The sequence below is a fragment of the Atractosteus spatula genome, chromosome 21 (assembly GCF_055471065.1).
Source record: "Atractosteus spatula isolate fAtrSpa1 chromosome 21, fAtrSpa1.hap1, whole genome shotgun sequence".
Classification (NCBI taxonomy): Eukaryota; Metazoa; Chordata; class Actinopteri; order Semionotiformes; family Lepisosteidae; genus Atractosteus; species Atractosteus spatula.
In genome coordinates, this window is record NC_142726.1 from 3,280,509 (window position 1) to 3,304,395 (window position 23,887).

Consider the following 23,887-nt stretch of genomic DNA (forward strand, 5'->3'; position numbering starts at 1 on the left):
TTATCCAGGTCTTGGCATGAATAGGATTGCACAATGGAGAATGAGGCTGGCTTGACTTTAGTGGAAAATGTTCTCTTCCTCAGCATTTTAATTCTTCAGAAAGCTGAGTGTGATGCATGAGAACGACCTTTGAATAATATTGGCCAGTGGCTGTGGACTTTTACTGTGTATTGAAGCTGACGAACCCCTTTAATCATTTAATCAGATTGATTCATTGTCATATATGAGACAGAAATTGAAATAATGTGAAGGCAAATAAATGCATAATTATTGGCCCTGTTAAGAATAGGGTATCACAAACAAATCTGAAAAGCAAAAAAAAAAGATAATTATACATTTTGTCAGACCAATGTAAAATGTCTGATTTGATTAATCAGACAAATTACTATAAATTAGTATGATTGACAAATTAATACAGTTGTTTTGGTTTCCAAAGCACAGATTGTTTTTTGTAAAAAAAATGTTTACTGAGAATATGTTGAAATCTAAAAGATCTTCCTCATCTTTTCTTACCCCCTTATAAGCAGCAGCAAAGCTGTGGTTCTGAGGGGTTTGAGGAACAGTGTGTGTTTGGTCGGCCTTGGGCTGTTTTTTAGAAACTGGCAACACCAATGACCTCTATTAAATTATTTAGGTTGAGACATGCCAAGCAATAAATTGAACATTTATCGAGCACAGTAACTATATAACTCTGCTGTAGTAAAACTATTATATAGTACAATATTTTTTGTTTTAAAAAAATCTTCATTTGTTGAATAAATGTGGAAAGGTTTTAAAATTCTCAGGTCACAAAAATTTTGAGTTAGGGGCCACTTATGATTTTGACTTAAGCATTAGAGAAAAACAGTACCATTGTGCCATTCATATCCATTCAGAGCAAAAACAAACAGTTGCTGCTTGAATGACATTAAAAAATAAAATTCACATAGAAAAACAAAATACAATTGAGTGTTACTGAGGCCTCAAAGTGAGAAAAAATGCAAATTGTCTGATGCTGCACAAGCCTAATAACTACTGTAGAATAATCTGGAATTAAAAGTTAATTTGCAGACAATAAAATATTCAATTAAATGCAAAGGTTCAGTGCTAGGGAAAAGACAACAGCAAGCAATTAGTGATGATGAAGGATTAATGACCCAAATGTTGCCACAAGAATATATCTGTTACATGATAATTATATGCAAGTCAACAGCTAAAGTAAGGAAATGTACAGTAGTTAACAGTTCATTTAAATAAGGATTCACATTTTGGAACATTAATGGATATATTTTCTATTAATCCATTTTTTAGCCACCTCATTACAATTCAGGTTTGCGGGTATGAATATATTTTAAGATGAAATTCTACTGTTTTTATTATTACTATATCCCAAACCCTTTATTCATAAATGGAAAGAAAAAAAACAGAATTAGTATGGAAATGATTTTGAAGTTCAAAGTGTGAAATCTTAACTTCTTTGTGCTATACAGCATGGTTTGGTGACAAACAAGAGGCAGAGATAGAAAAACACTTGTTTCAGATCTTTCAAGATGATGTTTTTACAAATGGTAACAAGAAATATTTCAGCAGTACTCCTGTGCTCAACCACTTGCATGTAAGCATTGTTTAGACATTATGTATCATCTCATGGTATACATTCAAACTCAAAATAGCAAATTAATATTAAGAACTAATGTTACTAGCAAATTAGGGTCATAAGGGTTACAATTTAAACCAAAACAATTCAAATGTGTTATGCATGTTTTTATCTTAATGAAATGTGAAGGAGACAGATCATCAAGTCTATTATTTTATCCTTTAAAACCTCATCTATAAGCATGTAAAAGGTAACTTGTCCCACGCGGACTTTCAGCCCTTCATGAATAGAAGCCATTTTTGGCAAATTTCATCGTGGAGGGTTTTTGTAGGGCTATCCAGTCAGTAAGGCCGTTAAATGAAAAAATGCATTCAGCAAGTTCTTATGAGCACACCTCAGCAACTAAAAGTGTTATCCCTTATAATTTTGATAGTCCCTTTTTGTTGTAATTAGTTTACATCAATTTTACAGATGACATACCTGGCTGTTTTTGAAGAAGCGTTCACAGCACTACTGGAATCCTTATTATCAATTTTAGATCCTAAAAATCACTGCAAATTGAGATACATTTAAAGAATGAACACTACCACCCCAATCATTAACAAAAGGGAGAGAAGATCGGTCAAAATACTTCATTGATCTGAAATCTTTGGCTGTGTTTCATACCTAACCTCAAGGCAGGATGCTCTAGTTGAGACCATAATATTCTACAATTCTTGATATAGATCCTTTTTAAATTAAAAATGAGTCAATACAGATTTAGAATGACAGAATCTGGGAATGAGTAATCTTTGGAATAGTGGATAAGTATCACTATTGTGCATTATAATAACAATAATAGTTTTCGCGTTTCTATAGTGAATTTCATACCAAAGCATCCTGGAGTGCTACACTTACAGTATATGAATGAATCATTTGAAGGGCAGGAACCACTGCTTGTATCAGAGCATACATGTAAATAAGCATTTCATTGCTCTTGTGCATATGAGAAATAAACTGAACTGAACCACTTGGATGACGTGCGACAATAATTCCACATCAGCAGCCTCCCCTTTAGGTCAGGTGGCGAACTGAGAAGTAGCCTAAGTTGAACCAATGAAGAAATTTAGGTAGCCCAAGCTGAAGCCCAGAGTCAGATTTAACCACAACACTGCGTTTATATGAACTGTGCATTGGAATCTTTGATAAACAAACAGTCAGAACCTCGATTTAGCATTTGCACTGCATCTCCCACAACACAATATTCCTGGCCACTCTACTGGCACATTGGCTTGAAAATTCTGAGAGTCAGATCTTATCTTGAACGAGTATAAATAAATACATACTGTATTGTGTTTCGTTTTGTTTTCAAGACATATCACCATACCGAAAAACAGATATGCTTTCCTGTTATGGCAGCTTATCTCCCACTGCGACCTACAGATTTTGAGCTAGTGTTTGTGACAAATGTGGCAGAACTTGAGCAGATGAAGTGGACTGTTGAATGAAGATTTATGTGCTGATATAACATTCATTATCAAAGAGCCTGAATCCCAGTTTGCGCCAAAATAAATATTTCAAGTTACATTAAAACCTGTCGTCTTTCTCAAAAGCTTCGAGGTTGAAGAACCCAAGTTTTCTGTCCTTTTTTCCCCCTACAGTGTCTGGCTTTAGTGTGCCATTAAGAATGCCTCTTTCAACCTTAAATCACATGTTTGGGAGACTGAGGCAAGTTTTTCTGTAGTACCTTGTTAGCACTTCTCACACATTTGCTAGAGTAAAATAATATACTTTTGAATGTTGGAACTAGATGTGACATGCCTTCGGATGTCATCAAGGAGCCAAAATGAGAGTAGGTCAGGAAAAGATGGAATGGCATGTTGGAACATAATCTGTGTCACACTGGGTTCTGCTTAGAATGCTATTAAAACGAGTTTAGAATTATGATATCACAAGATTGTACTTGCTGATTTAATCCCAGTGGTAAGAGGTATTGTCTGTTCAGATCTGTTTTGTGGTTAAGATGCCTTTTAACCAAAATATTAAAATCACATAAAAACTTTAAAAAGATTTACTCAGAACTGGAAACTCAGAAATGAAAAAGGGAATCGAATAATTACACCCTTATTTCCTGCACTGTAAGTACTACACCTCCTGCATTAACCTCTCTGTCACCCACATGTCAGTTATTGCCTTTTCTGATGTGTTTTGTTGAGCCTTTGTAGAAAAGTAAAAATTGCAATGTAGAGGGGGCATATTTCCATTTTCTTCATGCTCCACGTTTGCAGTTCCACTTTAACAAAATAATTGAACTTATTTCATGTCTCCACAAAGTGAATCTGCTTCAGATCTTTCTCATATCTACCAGTCTAAAAGCAAGAGTAATTTGAGATAAATATCACACTTTAAACCGGGGCTTTGATCACAACACTACTTTCATGGCAGGAAGCAGGAATTTGTTCAGGCTGATAGAAATGGGGCCTGATCTCATGTTAACAGACTTGAATGAGAGAGCTCAGCTACTAGAGCTGTCTGTTGGGGACGGTCAGCAGTCTTGATAGAAAAGGGATTTGATTGAACACTCTGTCATCAGCCACATAATAGCCAGTATTGAAACAGTTCATCGGCAGGATTAAGAACAAGATCTTTTGAAACCAGATGTTCAACAATAGATGACGAAGAGTGTGCTGAGCGTTTTGCTAGAATCATTTGAGTTTATTATGGAACTGATTCACAGCAAGTTATATTTATATTAATGCACATCTCTGCTTATTTTAATGATTTTCTTGAATACATATTGCATTTAGGGGCTACATGTAAGGCTTAATTGTCTTAATTGTCTACATATCTGGATTTAGTTCAGAAATGCTGCATAAAATATTTAATAGAAACAAATTATTGGATGAACCCTGAGTCATTTGTCTTAATATTTGTTACAATGGTCTTTTTTTTAAGGATTGTGTTTGATATTATTATACGCAATATAATTTATCAAAATATATGGCTTGGCCCTGAAATTCTAACTAATTCTAATTCTAAATTTTAAGCATAATAGAAAAAACTGCTTTACACACATGCAATTATAAGCTGAAAAATAAAAACTGTGAAAGTGTTTTCTTTTTTTGTCATTTGCTTGTAGTTAGAGTCTCTATTGAATGAGTAATTAACTGTAGTAATTCGCTGAAAATTGTCTGAAAAATCAACAGGAAAGAAATTTGTTGGGAAATAGTTTTATATTGTACAACTCTCTGAAGCCCCTAAAACAACTGGTGTTAACTACTTGTCATGCATTTTTGGGTGACTGACACAGCAATTATTTTTTAGTCCTTTAACTTAATGGAGAGGACCCGTCATACAGCAGAGCTTTTAACAGAACAATTTGAGTATAGTGCCTACTCAGGGGTTCCAATCTGGGGTCTAGAGCCCAGAACACTGTTTGCTAAGTGTACACACTCTGTTCCCAAGCCAGCTGCTAGAGACCTTATTATAAGATAGTTAGTGGTTAAATAACCCTTGTAGAACATCACATTACAGAAGAATAACAGCTATCCCACCCAAGCCTCTTGCTGGTCTGTAGTGTTTCCTAACAAACAAATCTGGTTTTCCTTCTTATAATGCCAGTGCAAGGACTAATATAGAAGGTGTTATTAAAGGAGTTAGCCACAATGGACAAAAACAGATATACTTGCTGAGATTGGAATTTGTTTTTACTGAATATTGACATACTATATGTGCTTTTGTGGCTGTATTTCAAGTTATTTTCAAGATATATAAATGCCTTCTTTTGACCCTCACAAATTACATCTGCATCTATGAAGCCCATTCTGTAGTGGGGGGTTGGTGGTTATGTGTACCTCTCTTTTGTGATACAGTATGCCTGATTCCCTCACACTGTGGCGGTAAACTGATAATAACTACAGTCCTTGATCTTGTCAAAAATAGTGTAGCTACAAGTTTGGCAGAATTTCAGAGGCACAGATTGCTTTTCTCATTCATTAGTATTGGTCAGTGAATTCAGACTTTAGGAGTATATTGCTCCACTCTGTCTGATGAAGGTTTACTGCAGTACATTTATTATCCCATGTGAAGAAGCTTACTCCAGGTTACACAGGTCCACTCTTGGAGAATCACAGCGTCTATAGCCTCTCGTACCACCTGAGATTTTATGAAGTTTTATCAAGTTTATTGTCTAGTTTTTCGGCTTACATGAACAAATTACCTCCCTTCTCTTGTTCTTTAGGGATTGACAAAACAGATAGACATACAAAACCTGCTGAATTAAAACCCTTTGGGACAGTAGATATGTGCTTCTTGCGCATAGCATGTATTTTCTTCGCTTTACCATATCTTGCATGCTGCATACCTCAGTTTTACTGTGCTTTCCTGTACTGTACAGTGTTTTTACCAAGTTATACCACAGTAAGCTTTTAGAATGGTATTTTGCTGCTTTTTCCCATATTTGGGTAAGTGTTGCAGAACCGACTGTTTTCACATCCTTGATGAGGATCTTTTCCAACTGACACTGCAAAAGAGAAAAAGATCCTTGGCTACAGTGTTGCACCCATTTCAGTTTCTGTTTTCCAGCATTCTAAGGCTCAGCCTGTTAGTTGAAGGATTCTGTCAGACCAATGACATGTTCTGTTATGGCTTTGGCCAAATAAATTACACTATCAAGCATCTGCATCTGCAGCCTCTTCAGAGAAATTAAAGCAGCGTGTGTTAGAAAGCTGTTAGAAACGGGAGATCAATAGCAGCCTTGACTGCAACAGACTACTGCATCAATATTAAAGACGATTGTACGCATACTGAAACTTTTTTTTACTTTCTACCCCTTTGTTCTCATTATACTTTACAGCAAAGTCTCCCCTGTCAGGGAGAGCACATCTTAAGGTTCATCCTCTTTAGCTGTATATCTTTGAGTTAAAACAAGGCATTTGGAATATTTTATTGTTGATTTGCTTTCTATTTTATGTGTCAGAAATAAAGGCAGGAAATAAAGGCCTTGTGACCGATTAATGGAAGTTACACAAATCACACAGCAGACCATGTGCTGTAAAGATAATGTTATGTTGAGTGGAGAACCAGACCTTTACACTTCTATTTCAAGGGTTGTATGTTTTGAAAAAGTCATATGAATAATAGCTCTTACTTGTGGTGCTTTAAAATATACCTTTAGTGGTTTGAATTCACATGGAAATTAAGGGAAAGAACTTTCCGAAAAACTGATGCCTTGGCTTAAGGGAACTGAAGCTCCCTAATGAAATTAATAAGACAGTGAAGGTAGGTTTGATCATGTAGCATGGCAATATTTAATAAGTGAATTGTATTTCTATTGATGTGTCAGGCAGAATAGACTTTGAAGTGAATTAAAACAAATTCATTTTATTAATGGAAGGACTAAATGGATCTGTTTGGCTATGAATCAGACACTTCTTGGAATTGTAAATATTTGCAGCGCTGTGATTTTTTCTTCAATTCCTTCCATCCATCCATCCATTCCTGTGTTCTGCTAATCACACTCATTCTCTGGGTCTCGATAGACTGGCGCAGCGTCACACCCGCTGCTAATCGGAGTCCTCCACACAAACGGTCTCACCCCAATCAAGCACCAGCTTTAAGCAATCCCTGCAAACGCCGCAGATCAGACCCGTTGACCTATCAGGACAGCTTACTGGTTACCGCACCCTCCACATCCAGACGTATTTAAACCCTCTCCCACTCTCATCTCATCGCTCAGTGTTGGTAGCTCCTTAGGAACGCCTTGCCTCGCCATTTCTCTCTTGCTCTTTCTAATCTTACTAGTGGCCTTGAATCCGGAACCTGTCCTCGACTTCGTCTCTCGTCTAGCGATTTGGCTTTGGTAGTGCCGATGACTTTCCATGTCCACATCTTTTCTGACCTGCTTCCAGAACTCCGCATAGGGTCCATCAACTGCGTTTGTTCTGTTTATATGTTGTTGAAGAGCCGAATCGCCAGAATCAAAACTTGGGCCATTTGTGTTTCCAGCTGTCATTGTCTGTAGCCCATTACCTATCTCTCACATCTTCTATAAAGATATAATATCAGACTCTGCTGGACAAAGTGGTAGTTTAACACCAGTATTGTTAATTTCACTATGGTACCAAAGCTCCCCCCACCATCACAATTCCCCATCATTTACAGTAAGTCTGCAGGTTAGAGGCGACCATCATGAAAAGAAAAAACTACCTGATGACGTGCAAAGGATTTGCATTTTTGTTTAAAATGAACTGTTCTTGGAATATTAACAGCTGTACCCTGTGGTGTAAGAGACCTCTGATTAGCACTGCTATTTGAGGTGTCTAATGTCTAACAGTTGAGCTAACTTTGGTCTGCAGAATCACCACTACAGTATATGTATTACAGCTAAAAGTGCCATGCTGACCTGTTGTTGCTTGCAACAGATACATTTGAATCAATATGTTCAATATGATTTTTACAATACATAACAGCCATGTAAATGATAATATTTTCTTTTGTTTGTCAGACTGTTGGAACTTTTTATTTGTGACCTCTGTTGCCATGGAAATATTCAATACACAGCATGGTCGAAAATAAAGAGCTAGCAGTCATGGTTGGGCAACTGTGTTCAATGTGCCTTATAGTTCTTAAACAGAATGGCACAACAAGAGGAAAGTTATTAGCATTGATTTCGATGCCAGCAAAAGTATCAGTAGTTGGACTGTTTCTTGCTTCCTGTGGCTTTGTGCACCAAGGCTTGCAAAGTGCAATCTGTTTTGCTTCCCACAATCCTTGTGTGACCTTCAGCTAAAGTCTGTGCAGACTTGACTTGAGCTCCTGTTTGTTTTTATGTTACGGTATATTCCTGTGCTTCATCAGTATTAAAGCAGCACCTCCTTCTGTCTGCCCTGTGAATCTGAGCATTCATTTTATGATAAAGCACAGGCAACAAACAGATATAAATAATGCAATACTCCATTAAACATTTGCGTGTGAGCTCTATAGTGTTATATAGCTTTTCCTTTTATTTTCATGTTGCTGTATCCTTGATGAATGTTGCCTTTAACGTTCAGTAAAATTAAATGCACAATTATGGAAATGAAGGTGTTGCTGCTTATCATTTCCTGCAAAGTGACAAGAGACCTCTTAGGCAGGTTCTTCACACATTAGTTGCTCAATCAAAATTTCTCCATCCACAAGCGGATTGTTTAAAAGAGTGTGTCTGCGATATCACAAGCTGTGGAGTGAGATGGATTCTGGATGGGGAAACCCAAGCTTTGAAGAATGATCTGACCAATTTGTTCTGCAGTCGGACCAGATGGAGGACATCCAAGCAGAATACACTAGCATGCCAGTAGTCACTGTTCAGGATCCTTGAGTGAAGAGGATTTGCCTACAGAGACTGCCTAGGAAAATCAGCAATTGTCCATTCTTGTGACTCAAGTATCAGTGGTTGATGTGAAATACAAATTAATCATCACAGTGGCAATTAGAGAGCATTAATGATAATGGTATGATTACTGAATTGCCAAGAATTTAAAAAAAAATTAAAGCTTAAATATTAACCCTCATGTTCCCAGGTTTTTTTTACAACCTCCTCACCACCCATAAAGCTACTATTTAACTAAAACCTGATTAGTTTTCAAAATAGCCCGGAAGCTCTATGTACAGTATATAGTGGTAATTGTTTTAGCCAACAAGAAGTCTCAAAACATGCTCTTCAAAATTACACCAAGACCAAGGAAATAATGTACATTTTTTTTAATGGCTCATGGTATAGTTTTTGAAACGGAAAACCCTTTCCCCACTTGTGAGGATGATAATTAAGTACAATTTGTGGCGGCTTGGTGAGGACTTTCTAAATACAGTATCTGATTTCTACCTTGCAGACATATTTGTCTTCTGCAGTTAGAGTCATAGACCTATTGCAAGAGAGACAGTTATTGTTTACTTCCAGTAAATGCTCCGTTGGAATTGGAAGTTGGAAAAGCTCCCGTTTCGTAAGTGCATGTAGGAACTGAGTCTCTCTCTGAGCAGTACACATTTTTCTCCATAGTAGCATATGTTGAATAAAATACAAGGCCCAGACAGCCAGTAAAGGGTTTTGTCTAGAAAAGGTGCTGTCAGGATCTATGACTTGGATTTTTACAAGAAACTTTTTCTGTCACTACTGACCTGGTTCTAGCAGTGCAGATTGACAGTGAAGGAAAAGGCAGGGAAAGTCTTCTCGTCTTTAACAGGTTTTTTACAGGTGCCTTGTGCTTTTAAGGTATATTTTTGATGCTTAAACCTGTTACAGAGAGAGAAGAATCAGATTTTTTTTTGGTGTAGTTTGTACCCCACCTTAAGTGTCTGCATTGAACAAAACCTACATTAAAGCCTTCAGACTATTTCCTTTAGCTCTTCACTTATAATTCTTTATTGATTTCCAAAAGGTTGACATTTACCCACACTTCTGTGAAGTGCCTTTTGCAGCCTTGGGCTTGATCAACAGTGTTTGTTCCAAAATTACATCTAAATGCTACCCTGCTATAAAAAAGTCAGAACACTCACTTCAGGTATTCAGTACAAAGTTGTTTAAGAAATTCTTGCTCTTTGTTCAGTTATATAAGATTTTCAGTTACGTTTTCTCCCTGCGTTGCTGGTTTCATTATTGTCGTTAATTGTTTTCTGGAACCTGCATTTTTAAATACATGTATTAAAATACACAGCACAAATTAGGGAATAAAGAACAAATAAATTGAAGTTTACACTCATGTCTTAAGAGAAATAACTGTGTAAATTAACTCAGCATCCCTGTCATTCAGGAAAACTGATCAGACTGAAGGTACAATATACAGTATAAGGCCTTTTGGTGTTCAGTTTCTGTATAGAAAAACTGCAGGTGTGTGGACTTCCAGGATCAGGGTAAGGAGCCTCTGAATAGCATATTCCCAGACAAGCTTTCTCCCTAATAGAGATCATGGTGTTTCATCCGAGTGACCCTCTACCACCTTCCAAGCTTAACCTTAGAAATGTAGTTGCAAAAATAAAAATCTTTGTTACTGCCTGCAGATTTGGCATTCCAGGAGTCATATTGTAGCACATTCTGTACCCACGAATCAGGAGAGGTAAATTACTCCAGGGGCTCAACTTTACCATTCACTTAAAGCAAGTGCTTGATGTGAGAACCTTGTGGTGCACTTGACTGGCTCACAGCAGTCTTGACAGGCGCAAGAGGCTACAGCTGGGCGGGGAGCTTTTCCAGTCTAATGACTGAAGTTTAAGTGTCCCATTCCCACCCAGAAAACTAGAAACCTGCACACTTTGCAGCTGTACCCCATTGTTGGGGATAGAGTACAAACGCAGGAGAATTTAGAAAGGGAGATGCTGGACTAGGCAGGACGGCAGGTCCATGAAACTGTTCAATTACCTTGCGAAGCTGTTGCTCATCCTGCTGTCTTTGAATTATGTTTTTTGATTGATAATACTCCAAAGCATATTTGTGATGCATTGAGTTTAACTGAGCTTTTTTATGACTTTGGGTGTTCGCATTCAAAACTGTTACTCTTTGGGAGGGGTAAGTGAAATGTAAGCAACGATCAAATAGTTTGTTCATTGGCAAAATTGAGCAACATCCCGCCTGACCTGTTCACTAAGACATTTGAAGATCAAGTTGCATTCTTTCATCATCAAGCAGGCCGGCATGGTTTTCTGGGTGAGTTTCCTCTTTACAGCTTGGGGAGAAAAGATTTTACATCTGAAGGCGCCACATTAAAGCACAGCTCTTAATGGGAGAATGAAAGTACTTCCATTATTTGAAAAGAAGAAAAGGAAAACCGAGCTTTCATATTCTGCTGCAGTGTGTGCCTTTAATCTGAAAGCTGTCAGCTCTATGGCTGCAATTCCTTGCTCTTATATGAGCCCAAAGTAACCTCCCTTATTTAATTAATAACAATTAATTATGTAGGTTAGGCCACAGAACACTGTACTTGGAGAAAAGAAGCACCATCTTAATTAGTTAACAGCATCTTGGGGCTTCAGTGTTCCAATGTGGACAAAGGTTAGATACAAGATGAATGGCCCTTATGCTGTATGTGTGTAGGCTGTCTGATTCAGGCTGCTGTTGCAAAGAGCTCTGAAGGAAACATTATCTTAAGCTTCTTGTTTTAAGCATTGATAAGCATCTGCTCGGAGTTAAAAAGGGAAAAACAATTAGTTTTTCCATACTCATCATATATTTAATTTACAGGAAAAATTAATTTATTTATTAAAGGCTTGTGTGTTGCTAAGCAACTGTTTTGCTGGGTTTAAGGGTGTATAAATATTGTTATTTGTTTATGATATTTGGGATGTCAGAAGTATTTTTGTCTCTTTTTTTGCTGGCATATTGGAGGAGTTCAAGTAGACTAATGGATAGGATGTACAAATATTTTCCCTCATACATTTACATGCTTGTGCATTCTTAGAATCTTTTTGTATGTTTTTATTAGATGGGAATAATCACAACATCAAAGAGATTAAATTTGAATAGCCATTTTTTCTGCTGCAGTGCTTTTCTGAAAGTGTTTCATAGTAATGGACCAACACTTACGCAGAAAGTCCACCCCTGAAGAGGCATTCAGCAGGCATAATTGTACATCACAATGGCTGAAGCAAGGAAACTGAACTGGTGACCACAAAGTAGGCTAGGTTTGGCAATAAAAACTCTGGGTTGCACACATGGGCCTGGTATTTTCAGATCAACAATCCCTTGCCCAAGATCTGTACTCAAGGACAGAAAAAGTCAGAAACAGCTGGCTCAGCCCCCTCTTTATCACAACGTGCTTGTGAAGGCATTATCTTTTGATAGACTGAAGAGAATAACTTTGTTTGGTAAATTCAATTTATCAGTTTCAATGAGGGAAAAGAACTTCATCTTCATATGTCCGAGGCTCAGAATAGAACATATTCCATTAGCCTAATCTTCCTGAGTCCTGCTCTGATCTTGGAAATCATGCTGTGCAAGTCATTACATACTAATAATGTCTGTGGTATGCAAACTAATGACTTGATATTGCAGCAGAAAAATTGTTGTAATGGATTCTAATAAAATAATTAATCATTCCTCCTTTTTGTGCTACAAGAACAGAGCTAGGTCTCCTCGGGGAAGACAGAAATTTCTGGCTTCAGATCTCTCTCGGATTAAAAAAACAGCAGGATTGTTCTCCTATACTGGAAATAAAACTCCCTGGGAACCATTATTTCCCTCCTGACAAAGCAGAAAAGGGACAGTGATGTTTGCATTAACCTATAGTCAACTATTATCTTTGCTTTTAAACTGTTTTATAAAAGGCTAGTTGATAAAAAAAAACTTTTGATATTTATCCTCTTCCTTATGAGGAAGAATTTTCTGATTAGCAAGCAAGGTAAACGGATTGATTCCATTTGTAAAAGCTAAATCAGTCAGTGGCATATTGTTACATATTCTGCAGCATGTTTTATCTACATTTTTAATGAAATGTGCTGCTACAGTACCAGGTGGAGATGGTGAGTCTTCTTATTATTTAGGAGATGCCTTTATCTGAGGAGACTTATTTTGAAAACATTTACTCAGCTGTGAAAATGAATTTACATGGCGTTACTGTTGCACAGTTTAAAATGGTGTTACAAAATGTTTAGAATTCAGTGAAAAACAATATGTTATACATTAAACAATCTAAGATGAAGCAATTTTATGAAGTGCAAGGATGCATCACAGGATTTGAAGGTGACGTCTGAGCAGATGTGTCTTGAGGAAGTGCTTAGGGCTGATCGGGGGTGATACTGTTCTAAACTCTCTGGTCCCACAACTGGGGTACAATGTGAGGCCAACAACAGGCAGCAGAAGATGCAAAAAAAGCAGAAAAAAATGACCAGAGACGGCGAGCACGAGGAGAAATACAGTAGGGGACAGAAGACAGGAGAGGGTAAAAAATATATAGTTCCAGGAGCTGCTACTGTATGAATGCCATATAATTGCTTGCAACATCTGTCTTGGGACTGTCCATGCAAAATTAGCTACTGGCTGAATCGAGTGAATGGTCCATCTGCCGACATAAATTGATAGCACTTCTGCTATAATTACTGGTGCCCCTGTTAAAGAACACAGTGAATTGATAGAAAGTGAAAAAGTCTCTTTACACAAGAGGCATTATAATCACATGCCAATCTCCTTGCATACTGACCGAAGACCCTGTGCTACTTATCCTGCCATCACATCACACTGTCTTAAATTGTCCACAGCTGCCGTTTTCTGCCCTGGAAATCGTCTGAGCACCTAGACACCACATTACAGCTGGGCTGGGGGGGAGCTCCCTGCCTTCTCTTTAATTTCAACAGCGCCAGACATGGACCATGTCTGAGCGTCTACCACCATTTCTCCAGTAGTGCTTCTGGAGTTTGTCATGGCACTGTAGAAGTGGCATTTTCTTAATGGAGAAAAAAGAAAGAAAATCCAGTGGAGGAGGAAGTAGGAAAAGAAAAGTATGTTGGAAGCAATCATTTTGAGGGGTCAGAAGGCAGTATGGCATTTTAAAACATAATCTCTGACATGGTAGCATGTCATTTTTAAAGATTTTTATTATTTGGTTCATGCATTCTTTACCTTTGTACACCTGATGTTGAGTCGCACTCTGTGGGGCGAACCCTGTGAGACAATATGCTGTGTTGTGCATTCTGTTGTTTGAGGACGCATAGCATATACAGTAGCAGATACTTCCACTAAAGAGATACGGTATGATATTAAATACAAATTGGTCTAGCAATATTAGCACTGCAATTGACAAATATCTGCTGAACTTATAGCAGTGGGAGTTGGGGCTATGTACAGGTCACATCTCCTGTAGGATGTGTTGGTTTTGGATAAGCCAGAGCAACACCCCTCTTCTTTGGGTCAGAAGTTACGAATTTTATTAAGAGAACCTTTAGGTTATTATACATAGCTTGTATTTTAAGTGAAGGCAGCATCAATATATTGGACACTACAAGTGAGCATGCTCAATTTTTTTAAGCACTGCAATTTGTAATGGGTAAAATGTAAGCAATATAGTACATGATTTTTCATGCCTGTGTTGTCAAAGCAGCCAAAGTACTGAAGATTTGTTTAGTGAAGAAGTTGCTTTTCCGTTTTGTGGGACTAGAAAAAGCAGTCCCTGCTGGATAGACAGGTTTGCATTGCAGTATCACAGGGGTTTAGCGCAAATGTTCCTAGTGATTGATCAGATGGCTTTTAAATGTGATAATGTGATGCTGTTTGGTGTCCACTGTTGGATCACCTTTGATGATTAATGAGTAACAGCCTTCGGTAATTTGAAATGTCACATCCACAGAATACTTGGTATTCAGTACACAGCTAGAAGCTGTGAATTTCAAATTCAAACTTTTCTGCTGGCTTTGTAATAAAGTGAGTTGAGTCAATGTAAGTCAAATAGTGTTTTATCCCATTTATTGGTATCAGCTACAGTACATGTACCAAGTGTTTCTTCTCTTACAGTTACAATTTTCTAAATGTGAAATGGAAATGTTCTGGAGCACCTCAAACTGTGCAAGAATTGTGGCTTTTTACTCCATTACACATTAACCTGTGGTTTTAGCTCTTATGTCTTGCAAAGCTGTTTTTAGTTCTTAGAAACTCCTAGTGAGCCACATAGAGCTGGTTTCAAGGATTAATGAAGGACCTCAGTCTTGGTAGTTCTGTTCCCTTTGGGTTCACTCAACAATAGCCCTTGTGGTCCCAGGTGTGTTTTATGTTTGGTCTAAACCTCCATACCAATTACTCATTTCTTCCCTTTTCCTTTTACCCCTAGGTCACACCGAGTTTTTGCTTTGTACCATATAAACACCTCACTTGATGGATCAAAGCTTCAGTTTTCTCCCTCCTTTTTCTTCCATTAATTCCTTTTGAGTATAAAAAAACTGGCCATTCTCTTAATGCGCTCTCTATATAAAACATCACTTATGCAGATTTTGTCATTTTGATCAACTGCTCGTTTGTGCCAGGCAGTGATGCACCTGAGTAGCCGTGCCTGTCACATACAGTAAGTGCTAAACCCCTTTATTAGAGACAGAGTTGGTTGGACACCGGCACCGAGGTGATTTCATGAAAGAGCAAGAAAGAAAAACTGAGCAAAGAACCGATATGCCCCACTTCTCAAGAGGACAACATCTTTATCCCCAGCATTCAGCTGGAGGATGGACTATGTTACCTCAAGTGGGCTGTCCAACAGAGGACCCTCTTTAACAATGAATCAAGATTTTGCAGAACCGTATGATAATTTTTGTCTACAACAAACCAGTCCAGGTGTGTTGGTATGGGCAGGAGTACAGAGCATGGGTCACAGATGAACAGCTTGAATTTCTCCTTATGCAGTCACATGCCCTACTAGACTGTGGTGATCACTCTTAACCCCCTGTTGATGGCCAGTTTTAATTAGCAAAATTATCGTACCTGTCATTTCTGTTCAGTATAATGTTACACACTGTCCTTGTCTTGAAGATAGTGAAATGTGTTGCAATTCTAGGTGGTACGTTTCTTTCGATTCTCCAAATATAATTCTGCTGCGGTAGGCATAGAGACCTTGGGTCATATTCAAAGGAACCTTTTCATTGATTTCCAAAATATTGTATTGCTAAGAATACCACACCAAGGAAACAGTAAAGATAAGGGGAAGATGAAGTCTAACTTAACTAGTTCACTAATTTAATACCTGGTGCTTGGGTTAAGTGTGGTGAGATAAAATGTTTTTAGTCTGTGATTTGTCATGTTGCCTTTATATTTGAAGGGCACAATGGTTTTTGCTTATATGCTAATGGAAAGTAATTGCAGGGCAGATCTCGTAGCTTTTAAAACATTACAGATTACCTTAATGTTTTATGGAGATGTGTTTTCCACTGCCTAAATGCAAGACTGAAAAATTAGTATAATTGATCTCAAGTACTTTGCAGTGCACATTGTAAATCAGCTCTACTTCAAAGAGCTACAGCAACTTCCAAAAGGCATTTGGAAAAGCAATGCCCTTTTTTTACTAATTTGCTTTAGATTGTCATGAGGAAAATGGTATTTAGGCTGGGATATTTTTATTCTTACCTATTTCTGAGTTTCTTGATTGATGCTTGCTGACATTTCTTTTCATTCGCTGATGGTGCTTAGAATTCTGCCTATTTCTTTTGAGACGTTTCAACATTTACAGATCCCATGCAACAGACAAAAGGCTTCACAGGACATGAGTAGAAAAAATGCACAAGGCATCTAAAATGCGGAAATTTGATAAAAGCAAGACAACTAAAATGTGTCATTAAAATGTTTAGCAAAATTATAGTATATTTTGATGAAAGCCCAGAACTAGTAATTTCATGGTGCAGCCTTTTTTGAATTCTAAAAACATTAATTGTGCAATATTTTTCAGTTCTGTGGGAACCTAATAATGTAGAATAAGAATACAAATGTGCAGTTGTTCATTTTCAAATTCACAGTAGCATTTTTTGCTTATGCTAATTAAATATCCACAGACAATTTCAGTCATGTATATTAAATACCATACCAGTTCTTCTTCTTCTTCGCATTTTCCCACTTACGTGGGGTCTGCTTGTTTGCACCGATTTTTCCACTTCGTACGGTCTGCGGCGTCTCGGCGGGTGACTTTTGCGAGGCGCATGTCGTCTTTCAGCCGATCCAGCCAGCGCGTAAATGGTCGTCCACGGGGCCGGCGGCCTTCCACATTCAATTCGAGGGCGGTCTTTGCCATTGATGCATCATTGCTGCGGAGCACGTGTCCATACCATCGCAGGCGCGATTCCCTCATTTTCTCAGTGACTGGGGCGACTCTGAGTGTTTTTCGCACCCCTTCATTCATGACATGGTCTAGTCTTGTCAAGCCGAGGGTCCATCGCAGCATCTAAATACCACACCAGTTAACGGATTGATATTTGTTTCTTGTAAATTTGGAATCAGCAATGGTTTTCTGTGCCTCCTTGAATTGGAATTGGGAGGTCTTGGGTTTGCAATGACATAACTCATACCATTGGAGGGCAGATCCACTTCAAAGCATGAACCCTGGGATCACTTATTTCTTATTTGAACTGTGAGCATTGCAGTATCCTTATAGTTAGCATTGTCTGGAGACGTGATATGACTCTTAATACGTCATTTATTTGGCTGACTCTTTGATCCAGAGTGATTTACATTTGCACTCACGTGTACAGCTGGGTCTTTTACTGGGGCAATCCAGGGAAAGTTCCTTGCTCAAGGGTACAACGGCAGTTTCTCACCTGGGGTTTGAACCCACAACCTCCTAGTTACAAGTGCAAAATAGTGACCCCTGCACCACACTGCTGCCTGTCCACACTGTCACAGGTCACAGAGACTCTTACCTCAGCAAGCAGAGCACACTGTGATCACACTCTTTGAGTAGGGAGTCCTGGGCTATAGGTTTATTTCTCAGAGGAGTGCCTTAGTTGAATGAACAACCTGGGAAACTAATTTATTTTGTTTAATTTGAGGAAAAACAGTGGAAAGACTATTTCTAATCTAGAAAAAATGTGCAGCTGTGAATATTGAGTAGAGTAAGTTATACTATATACTGAGAGACGTATAACAAGTGCTATTGGTTAAAATACTCATTTGTTAGGTTTTAATAACTTTGAAATGTACAGTAATGTGTTTAAAATATAACCTGGAAAGTGCCATTGTTGTAATTACTTCCCTTTCAGTGAATGTTATCATTTATAAAATGTTGCACGAGTGTTTTGTTTATGTGAAAGTCATGCATTAACCTATGCTAAAAATGCAAATGACCTTAAACCTTTTTTAATTTTATTCTGTTCGCTGCCCTCCCAGGTTATCCTAGTTGCATCGGAAGAAGAAGTGGAATGTGTACCTGGCTTCCAGGAAAAAAACTACGAATTGGAGTATGGTGTAGGCTTTAGAAAAGAAGAGGCCCTTCTGAAAGGTAAAATGCTGTTTCTTCATAATGTTTAGGTAGATGCATCACTTGACAGGGCTTAATTAGAACTCCTAAATTTAATTTGATTTTTTATTTTCTGATTTTGAACCTGTTAAATTGTATGAAAAGTTCAGTATCCATATGCCTACCTAGCATTTACAGTATGTACTGTCGTTGCTTTTTTCCCCAGTCACAGTGGTTGAGAGGTGTGTGTGCGTGCGTGTGTGTCTCTTGTCTACATGATTCTGGAGTCTGTCTATTAAATACAAAAAAAAGTAAAAAACAGTGTAAGACAGTCATAAAATGTTCTTGTGGTTTACACATGATTCATCTTAACAGTCGTTTTTTTTACAAAAGGATCCGAAATGATGCATTAAAACCCTTGAAAGAAAAACCTCTTCGTTGTTAGCGTCTTTTGATTGAAAAATGCTTCCAGCTGAATTTCCAGATGGTGCACCCAGATAGGCTCCTTTTCTCTTCTCTGGGAAGCAGAATTAAACTGATTATTTGCTCCATACAATTGTCCTTTTTTTTTTTTACTTGCAAAATTTGAAAGTCAGACCTGACATTTAACGGGACTTGATGACATTGTGACGAGAATAAACGACACAACTTTATTAGGAAATGAAGCGATTCTCCCCAGAACACGAAGACATCTTGAAAGTCCTGGGCTACTAGATACCTACAGTAACTGCAGAAGCTGATGGTATGGGACAGCTGGAGAAACCGTCAGCATGCGGTAATCCTTTCAGGGTTGCCATTAACGAGATGCTTTAAAAAAGTTTTTGTCAAGGGCCTTGTCCCCCTGTTCTCAAAACAGCAGTCCCAGGAAACGTCCAGGCACAAGGAGCATAATCACAGCAGATTGTTCCCTCATTCCCCTGATGTTTTCAATCCATCAAGGCGAAACAAATATCAGCTGGCTTCGTCGAATACCTGCAGGTGAAGAATGATTCTTGCGTGGGCACCTTTGGCATTCTGCTATAGACTGCAGCCATCTTTCCTGTTCTGGTGTTTGGGGAGGCACAGGTGCACTTAAATCAAAAGATAATTAAAAAAAGAGAGATTTACTTACCATATCGTACAGTAGATGTGGTATACCAGAAATGCTAAAAATATTCTTCATGCACTGTCAGTAGGCTTACACAACCATTGTTTCATATAATTCATGCAGTAACACCTCTAACTATATGACGTGGTGCCAAGACTTGCAATGAAAATTGTTGGCACAATTGAAAAATATATCTGACTGGTATAGGAAAGACATAGTGATATGAACACCATTTCAGTCATATATAAAAAATAAAGAATATTAGAGGGATTGTCCTGCATAATTAAATTTATTAGGTCATGTTGCTTCTGAGGATTCGAAAAAAGCATGACTTAAATACTCAAAGAATTGATGTTTGTATAAGTAGGGAAGAGCCAAACTGTGTTTAGAAATGTCAGAAACGTTCTGAAGCAAAATGAATGTTTATATTTAAAAATCCTTAACACTTATTAAAGTAGAGTAAACTTTTTGTAAATCCTCTATGAATTACGTTTTATTTACATCTATTATGTTTCGAGATGTCTTTCGTCCCCCACCATACAATGGTGTCACAGTGACAGTCTGTATTTTGAAAGAATTAGTCAACTAGGGCTCAATGTTGTGCTTTGCCTGTATCCATTAACTGGAGCCCACAGTCATTGTTGGTATCTTCCATGCTTAATTATTTGAAGTAGAGCCAGTGCTGGCATTTTTTCCTTAAAAAAATGTCCTTAAATGTTTTGAGCGGGGGGTCACATTCTCTTATCAGCTGTACAAGGTCTTAATATTTAACATAAATGGTTATTTCCCCATCTGCTCCTCACTGCTCTGCTGGTCAACATTGAAATAATCTTGTATTTTACAGGACTCAAAGCAGCCTGTGCGTGTGCGTAACAGCGGGAATGTTACAGAGGCATTATTGGCATTTAAATGAAGAAATTACATAAGCTACTGTATAGCCAGCAGCCATGTCACGCTGCAACTTACAACTGGCAACCCACCGACACTCAGCAGGTGTGAGCCTGGCCAGTACCTGGATGGGAGACTCCTGGGAAACACTAAGGTTGCTGCTGGAAGAGGTGTTAGTGAGGCCAGCAGGGGGCGCTCACCCTGCAGTCTATGTGGGTCCTAATGCCCCAGTATAGTGACGGGGACATTATACTGTAAACAAGTGCCATCTTTCGGATGAGACGTAAAACCGAGGTCCTGACTCTCTGTGGTCATTAAAAATCCGTGGGTGTTTCTCGAAAAGAGTAGGGGTGTTACCCCGGCGTCCTGGCCAAATTTCCCATGCCTCCTAATAATCCCCCTCTATGAATTGGCTTCATTACTTTGTTCTCCTCCCCCCCCCCCCCTTCTGACGGCAGGCGGAGCGACGCGCCAGTTGGAGTATTTCTCGGTCCCATTTAATGGCAACGTCAGCTCAAAGATTTGGTTCAAACCACCAAGTGGAGACTGGTGTGCTGACAAGCGGACCCTGCTGATGTGGGATTAACGCTAGGATGAGAGAGAGAGACATAAGCTACTGTATGATTTTCCTGTCTTCATTTCTTGCAGGCCATTCATTTCAGAATACTTGAATTTAGAATTTCAGAAAGTCTTTTTATGCCTGGAAAAAGAAATACACTATTTTTTGTCCGTTGTAAAAACATGGGATTAGATCAGATAGTAGTTGTGAGTAATTTTGTGTATTTTAATAACTGTCAGACGAGTACATGATGACACATGCAGGCGAGTACTTGAAATATGCATATTGCAAGAAATGGCAGTTCATAAAAGAAGATGTCATTTTACAGCTGTAAGTGAGCTTAACTGAGTGAACAGCCAGAGCTGAACATTGCATACCTACTGTACAAAAAGCACCGAGACCAGGGAAACCCAGACCTGATTGTCTTACGTAAAAAAATCCCCTGTATCCTCAATTCTGTTACTGGCTGCTGTAGATATCAAAATATTTTAAATGCAAATAAACTTTATTAGCATAACTATACTTTTATCAATTTCTACAGTGACCCTTGTCAAATAATTCAAAATACACACACTGGTATACTAATGGCAGAATTAAAATTCAGCTCTGTTTAACAGAAATGTAAGTATACAGTAAGTGTCTCTTTTTATAGAATTAAATACAGTAAATATTGCATGTAAAGACATGTGTTGGTTTTGGTGATGCATATAGTTTATATGCACCTGTATTTTCCTAATTTAAAAGGTGAAAAATAATTCTTTTCACATCCCTTTTTTAGAACTATTTATAATGACTGAAATACTCAGGAATATCACACGTGCACAGGGACAGGGCTGTAATGATTTAAAACTTCAGTGCACAGTCAACCCTGATGCAATGTGTTTTGTATTTCTATATGCCTTTTTTGTAGTTGTTAGCTTCTGTATACCCAGGTTTTTGGTTTCTTATGAGGTCTGGAACAGTGCTGCTGTTTCCCTTTAATGAGAGACTGGCGCAGACTACCAAATCTTTAATGGAAGGAAGAAAAGCAAGCCTGAGGTATATTGCATAAAACGTAATACACGATTTTGGCAGTGCCAGACTAGATTTTATTAGTTTTATGAGTCAACCAAGGATTAATGCTGGCACAGATGAAGTATTATGATAAATTGTAAGTAATAAAACAATCAGATCTGCAACAGGGGAAGCAGCAGCTTTAGTTTTCCAGTCTGTGCTTGTTTTCAATGGGGACTGGTGTTATCACTTACAATTTCATAGCCTAGCTTGGGGTTTCTAAACTGGGTTTTATGTGTGCACATCTGAAATCATTTCCACACTTGCAAATTAGGCTGGCCCTGAGACATGTTTTCTCAACTGTGAACGGTCACATAAAGAAGGCTCCTATTGGCAACCTTTTTAAGCCACTCCAGGTTGGCAGTTGCTGCTCCTATTTGTACCTTTATTACCAGTGAGAGCACGTAGGCGACAGGCTGCTCCCAAGCCTGCCAGCAGCAACAAATGGAAACACAAGAACTGTAGAACCTAGAAGGTAAACAGCATTGTAGCTGACAACAGTTAAACATCCCTTATTCACAATTTATAATAATACAGATTTTATTGTCTTTAGCAATAAAACCTGATTTAAAAAACAAATTGTATATGTTCTTAACATTTAACACAAATGGTTATTTTCCAAATCGATGCATCCTTCTGAATTTGACAATCAAAGTAATTTGTGTAACTCTGGTAATCTCGTTTTTTTCTGTAAACATTACTTCGTGTAGCACAATGAGAGATGGATAAAACCTCATGCTAGGTTTATAATTTCCCATGGGCGAGGATGGAATTTAAAAGAATTAATACATTTTAAAAACATGAAAGACATTTTTTTAAATAAGAAAACCCAATTACTTCAAAGCTACAGTCTATGATGCAGTGTCTCAAAAGCAATTTCCTTTTTAAATGCTATTTGTTATGAGGATCAGGTTGCATTGCTTGAAACTAAAATATGTAAATTTCAAGAAACTAAGAGCAGTGTTAAACTCAACTGGTGAGGTTATGGACATACAGTGTCGATCTTAAGAGATAAATAAGTTATTTTTTATTGGCACTGTCCTCAAAGGTAACTGTGATTAAATTAAATGGTTTTGATGCTGATAGACATCCCTTAAAATGTATACAGGCACATAAAAATTTGTTGATTGCCAGAAAAAGAGTGCTTTACTTTTAAAGTTAAAAAAAAAGAAATACAGGAAGGACACAAGTAACAAACCACTTAATGAAAATCTGTGTACCAATATAGATTAATTCCATAAAGGTCCAATACAGTACAGTGGTAACTAACATTCATTTAATGTAAATACCTTTTCTTTTAACCCACTAACTTCACAAATTGTATACAAAATGCTCAGTGATATATCTACCATCACCAAAAAGTTTTTACAAAATAAACTTTATTTTACATGCGCCTTTAAAGGTGGCTTCTCAAAGCACTTTAGAGTAGAAGATCTATATATTAGCCTCCTTTTTCATTTTCCCTCCTCACTTGCTATCCGACGTCTCATATCTACTGGTAAAAGTACTACAGCAGTGCTTGTAATGTCCTAGTCAAAGTCACCCTTTCCTTCTTAATTTAACCTGTTTATCCCCAAACTGTTGACTCAGGGGAGTCTTGCATTTTAATACAGGATCAATTCTTTATGATTTTGTACACTGGGAATGATCAAACTGCTATAGCATAAATATTCTTTTTGTTTGGGTTTGTATCACTGTAGGAGTTTTTTTCCCTCTTTTAAAGGCCAACAGTCTTGACACAGCGACTGAGTTTTGTTCTGCTCAATTTAACAGCTCTTCAATGGCAGTGAGATGCTATTACCCTATATACGTTGTCAGCAAAAGCCCAAAGTGGATCCCTCTTGTGACTTTGAACCACACTG

The 23,887-nt window shown here is 37.9% G+C and overlaps 1 protein-coding gene across 1 annotated transcript in view; it reads left to right on the plus strand.

Moving 5' to 3' along the window:
• Positions 1-23,887, plus strand: part of cdh13 (cadherin 13, H-cadherin (heart)) — a 413,334-nt gene that overhangs the window by 60,932 nt on the left and 328,515 nt on the right. The window contains exon 2 of the mRNA XM_088939282.1: positions 18,369-18,480. Within this exon, the coding sequence (XP_088795408.1) occupies positions 18,369-18,480 (112 nt within the window). The remainder of the gene's footprint in view (positions 1-18,368; positions 18,481-23,887) is intronic.